Consider the following 6,000-nt stretch of genomic DNA (forward strand, 5'->3'; position numbering starts at 1 on the left):
TTTCTTTATTCCAACTCTCACATCCATACATGACTACTGGAAAAACCATACCTTTGACCAGATGGATCTTTATTGGAAAATAATGTCTCTCCTTTTTAAAATGCTGTCTAGACAGGTCATAACTTTTCTTCCAAGAAGCAAGTGTCTTTTAGTTTTGTGGATGCAGTCACCATCTGCAGTGATTTGGGAGCCCAAGAAAATAGTCTGTCACTGTTTCCCCATTAATTGTCCATGAAGTGATGGGACCAGATGCCATGATCTTAGTTTTCTGAATGTAGAGTTTCAAGCCAACTTTTTCACTATCCTCTTTGATTTTCATCAAGAGGCTCTTTAGTTCTTTGCTTTCTTCCATAAGGGTGGTGTCATCTCCATATCTGAGGTTATTGATATTTCTCCTGGCAATTTTGATTCCAGCTTGTGCTTCATCCAGCCCAGCATTTCTCATGATGTACTCTGCATATAAGTTAAATAAGCAGGGTGACAATACACAGTCTTCACGTACTCCTTTCCCTATTTGGAACCAGTCTGTTGTTCCATGTCCAGTTCTAACTGTTGCTTCCTGACCTGCATACAGATTTCTCAAGAGGCAGGTCAGGTGGTCTGGTATAACCATCTCCTGAAGAATTTTCCAGAGTTTGTTGTGGTCCATACAATCAAAGGCTTTGGCATAGTCAATAAAGCAGAATAGATATTTTTCTGGAAGTATCTTGCTTTTTTGGTGAGTCAATGGATGTGGGAAATTTGATCTCTGGGTGCTCTGCCTTTTCTAAAACCAGCTTGAACATCTGGAAGTTCACAGTTCACATTCTGTTGAAGCCTGGCTTGGAGAATTTTGAGCATTACTTTACTAGCATGTGAGATGAGTGCATTGTGCATCTTTGGCATGGCCTTTCTTTGGGATTGAAATGAAAACAGACCTTTTTCAGTCCTGTGGCCACTGCTGAGTTTTCCAAATTTGCCTATTGAGTGCATCACTTTCACAGCATCATCGTTTAGGATTTGAAATAGCTCAACTGGAATTCTGTCACCTCCACTGGCTTTGTTCATAGTGATGCTTCCTAATGCCCACTTAATTTCACATTCCAGAATGTCTGGCTGTAGGTTGGTGTCACACCATTGTGATTATCTGGGTTGTGAAGATCTTTTTTATATAGTTCTTTACATAGGCAGCACAGGAAGCAGTTGTTTTTAAAGTCTAAAGGAGTCAGTAGTCAAACATCGAAAAACCACAGTGAGACTGTTTAAGAAAACAATGAATGTTTACACATGCTATGAATTTATAACATTCTTGCATGATACACATATGTTCCATTGTTCATATGGTTGTTGAAGACGGTAGTAGCTTACTATTTATCTATGTTACTAAACAGATAAATTACTATTTACTATCTTTTGCCTAAGGTATTTTTACAGTAGCCTAGTGAACATTATATATCTATACAAAAAGATCTTCAATACCCAGATAACCACGATGGTGTAATCACTCACCTAGTTGAGCTATTGCAAATCCTAAAAGTGCTACACTCAACATTCCAGCAAATTAGGAAAACTCAGCGGTGGCCACAGGACTGGAAAAGGTGAGTTTTCATTCCAATCCCAAAGAAAAGCAATGCGAAATAATCTTCAAACTACCACACATTTGCACTCATCTCACATACTCGTGAAAGAATGCTTGAAATTCTCCAACCCAGGCTTCAACAGTACGTGAACCATGAACTTCCACATGTTCGAGCTGGATTTAGTAAAGGCAGAGGAGCCATAGATCAAATTGTCAACATCAAATGGATCACTGAAAAAGCAAGAGTTCCAGAAAAACATCTGCTTTATTGACTATGCCAAAGCCTTTGACTGTGTTGATCACAACAAACTGGAAAATTCTTCAAGAGATGGGAATACCAGGCCTCCTAACCTGCCTCCTGAGAAATCTCTATTCAAGAGGCAACAGTTAGAAATGGACATTTAAAAACAGACTGGTTCCAAATCGGGAATGGAGTACGTAAGGCTGTATATTGTCATCCTGCTTATTTAAAGGATATGCAGAGTACATCATGAGACTTGCCGATCATGGTGCACCAGCTGGAATCAAGATTGCCTGGAGAAATATCAATTATCTCGGATACGCAGATGACACCAACCTTATGGCAGAAAGTGAAGGAGAACTGAAGAGCCTCTTGATGAAAATGAAAGAGGAGAGTGAAAAAGTTGGCTTAAAACTCAACATTCAGAATACTAGGATCATGGCATCTGTTCCCATCACTTCAGGGTAGGTAGATGGGGAAACTATGGAAACGATGACAGACTTTATTTTCTTAGGCTCCCAAATCACTGCAGATGGTGACTGTAGCCATGAAATTAAAAGACGTTTGTTCTTTGGAAGAAAAGCTATGACCACCCTAGACAGCATATTAAAAAGCAGAGACGTTACTTTGCCAACAAAGGTCCGTCTAATCAAACATATGGTTTCCCTAGTACTCATACATGGATGTGAGAGTTGGACTATAAAGAAAGCTGAGCGCCAAAGAATTGATTGTTGTGAACTGTGGTGGTGGAGAGGACTCTTGAGAGTCCCTTGGACTGCAAGGAAATCCAACCAGTCCATCCTAAAGGAGATCAGTCCTGAATAGTCATTGGAAGGACTAATGCTGAAGCTGAAACTCCAGTAGTTTGGCTACCTGATGCGAAGAAGCACCTCACTGGAAAAGTCCCTGACGCTGGGAAAGATTGAAGGCTGGAGGAGAAGGGGACGACAGAGGATGAGATGGTTGGATGGCATCACCGATCAATGGACCTGAGTTTGAATAAGCTCTGGGAGTTGGTGACGGATGGCAGGGAGGCCTCCTGTGCTGCAGTCCATGGGTCACAAAGAGTCAGACACAATTGAGTGACTGAACTGAACTGAACTGAATGAACATTATATGTTTGGAAATATTAGGTAATAAATACTAAATAGAAGTCCAGTTACCCAGAGGATATTAAACTGTTGATGTCACATTATAGAAATAAGTAATGTGATCCATAGTTCAGTGTCAGCTGTAGTAAAATTTCTTTGTTTTTTAACAATATTGTGATGGTTTTTGCAGTACACCAACATGAATAGGCTATAAGCATACATATATTCCCTCCCTCCTGAACCCGCTTCCCTCCCTACCCTATTCCTCCAGTTCTTCACAGAGCAGTGGGTCTGGGTGCTGTATCATACATCAAACTCCCATTGGCTATCTTATACATGGTAATATATATGTTTCAATGCTTGCCTCTCAAATCATGCCATGCTATTTTGTTTCTTCAATAGGTTTTCCTTACCTTTTTTTTTTTTCTGTCCACATGTTGTGACTTAATGTCTAATTTACATGTATTCCCTGCCTTACACTATCAAATACATTAGTTTGTGGGTTATTTTGAGATGTGTAAGATTAAAATGCACATAAGAAAATGAAGAAATTTCCTTTAGGACTTGAGCTCCGTACGTTAATATTTATAGAAATATTTATAAGTGGTGCAAAGTTGATGATTTTGGTGAAAATAAACTTTGTCTTCTCAAGACTTTCTATTTTACATTCTGCTTTGTTGTCCACATCTGACAGAGCTTTCTGAAACAACAAAGAAAAGGAAGAAAATACATCCAGATTTTTAAAAAGTAAACTGCCTAATTACCATCAAATGATCATCTAGTAATTTTGACATTCCATTCCACTGAGACGTATTGACTTAAGTATTATATATTTTGATGTAAACAAGTTTATCTCAAACATATTTGAAGCTAAGTCATTACAAGCATGGAACAGAAACACTTTTTATAAAAAAGAATGTAGTTCTTTTTACAGAAAATTTTTTTCTCTAATAAGTTTTTAAATTTCTTTTTGGCTGTACCAGGGGCTATGAATTCTGTACATAAAATACATAAACTTGGCAGGGGCTTGCTTGCAGACAGGAGTCCTGACCCTCCTTGTTTTGGTCAGTGCACAGTACTCAATGTCTTTTCTGTTTCGGGCTGTGCTGATTTGCTTTTGCTGCACGTGGACTTTCTCTCATTGCAGCCAGCAGGAGCTACTCTCTAGTTGCTGTGTGCAGGCTTCTCACTGCTGTAGCTACTCTTGTTGCAGAACGCAAGCTTTAGAGCACAGGCTCAGTACTTGTGTTGCACTGGCTTGTTGCTCCGAGAGACGTGGTATCCTCCCAGACCAGGGATCAAACCCGTGTCCAGTGCATTGGCGGGTGGATTCTTTACCACTGGACCACCAGGGAGGTGCCACTAAGTGTCTTTCAACTGAGGAAATCCGTGTCTTTCAACCAGGATCCTCGTGTATCTTTTAACGGGGCGGGGGTGGGGGAGCTATGTAAATATAGTGCCAAATAAAATTTGGTGTCCTCAACAAATAACTGGGTGATCTGAAACCAGGAGTGAAAGTGAAGTCTCTCAGTCGCGTCCGACTCTTTGCGACCCGGTGGACTGTAGCCCACCAGGCTCCTCCGTCCATGGGATTCTCCAGGCAAGAATACTGGAGTGGGTTGCCATTTCCCCCAAACATCGATACCTGCTGAGGAGGAGGATGGGCCCAAGCGGCCCTTCCTGGTCTAACAAGGCTAGAATGTCCAAACCACAGAACGCTGCCTGCTTTACTCCGTCCTGCATTCCCCTCAGGGTGCACTGTAGGTGGGCCACTGCAGTGACTACTAAACTTGATCCTTGAAGAAGCGGAATGTCAAGACATTTTTCTCCTTATAGGTGTTAGTAGGAAATAGTTCGAAGAGTTGTGTGTTTCACATTCTAGCTTGTCTTTCCTACACAAATCCAGTTCTTGTTTATTTAAAAGTACTTAATTCTAATCGCAGGAATATTCCTGGGTCCAGCCACCATCCCACATCAACCCCCCACCACCAACGACCGCCTCACATCAACCCTCACGCACCCCCCAGCCCTGCGGCCACACCAGGTTTCAGCTTCCAGACCTCTGAATCTCTTCAGCCTCATCCGCAGAAATTCTATTGTTAAGAGGCAGCTTTCTTGGTTTCCAACGTAATTATCCCACAGAATTTTACGCTTTTATCTTAAAACTGTTACAGTTATTTAAACTAATGAAGAATCTATGGTGCAACCCAAGCCGTGTAAAACCGTCTCTGTGCGTGTGTGAGTGCTTAGTCGCTCAGTCGTGCCCGACTCCTTGGAACCCTATGGACTCTTACCCGCCAGGCTCCTGTCTATCCGGATGCTCCAGGCAAGAACAGGAAGTGGATGACTATGCCCTCCTTCAGGGGATCTTCCCAACCCGGCGATGGTACCCAGGTCTCTCGCATTGCAGCCGGATTCTTTTCCCGTCTGAGCCACCAGGAAGCCCTCAAGTACTTCTCAACACTGACAAGATGCCTTGGGAAATAAACGTGGACGTGTGCGAGTGTCCTCCTGGCTCCGCTCGGTCCGGGTAGTCCCGGCTGGGTCCATTTCGGCCCAGTTCGGTCTCGCTCGGCTCCGCCCGGCCCCGCTCGGCTCCGCCCGGCCCCGCTCGGCTCCGCCCCTCACAGGCCTAGACGTTGGTGTCGTCCTACGCCCCGCCCCTCACACGCCCAGACGCTGGCGAAAGGTGTATGCTCGGCCCCTCGCTGTGGCTTTAGTCTCCGACCTCTGGCTGAGAAGTCTATCGCGGCTCTAAACGACGCAGGAGAGTTTACAGCAAATTCCGAAGCCGACTCTTGGTAGGTGCGGTTGCCCTGGGAATCGTGAGGTAGTTTTATGTTGTATTTTTCTTAACGTGCGCCTGGGGTACCCGCTCTCCTCCATATCTGTGGTCTCGGGTCACCTCGGGCCTTCCTGTTCCCCAGCCCGTTCCTCCACCCCAAGTCAGTTCTGATGTGGTCGTGAGAGGCCCGGGGGTCTGATTTCCTTTTGGTGTAAAATCCTGAGGTAACGCATATAGTGTACGAAATACCTAGTAATTTATAGGGAAAAAGTCATTTTATTTATGACATGGCACTTGATAATTTTTTAAATATCCGAAAACACGT

At 43.3% G+C, this 6,000-nt stretch overlaps 1 protein-coding gene across 1 annotated transcript in view; it reads left to right on the plus strand.

Moving 5' to 3' along the window:
* The window catches only part of LOC133055173 (zinc finger protein 239-like), a 33,455-nt gene extending 27,807 nt beyond the window's left edge, over window positions 1–5,648 (plus strand). Inside the window, exon 4 of the mRNA XM_061140611.1 lies at window positions 5,425–5,648. Within this exon, the coding sequence (XP_060996594.1) occupies window positions 5,425–5,648 (224 nt within the window). The remainder of the gene's footprint in view (window positions 1–5,424) is intronic.
* Window positions 5,649–6,000: the final 352 nt, after the last annotated feature.

The sequence above is a fragment of the Dama dama genome, chromosome 4, assembly GCF_033118175.1.
Source record: "Dama dama isolate Ldn47 chromosome 4, ASM3311817v1, whole genome shotgun sequence".
Lineage (NCBI taxonomy): Eukaryota > Metazoa > Chordata > Mammalia > Artiodactyla > Cervidae > Dama > Dama dama.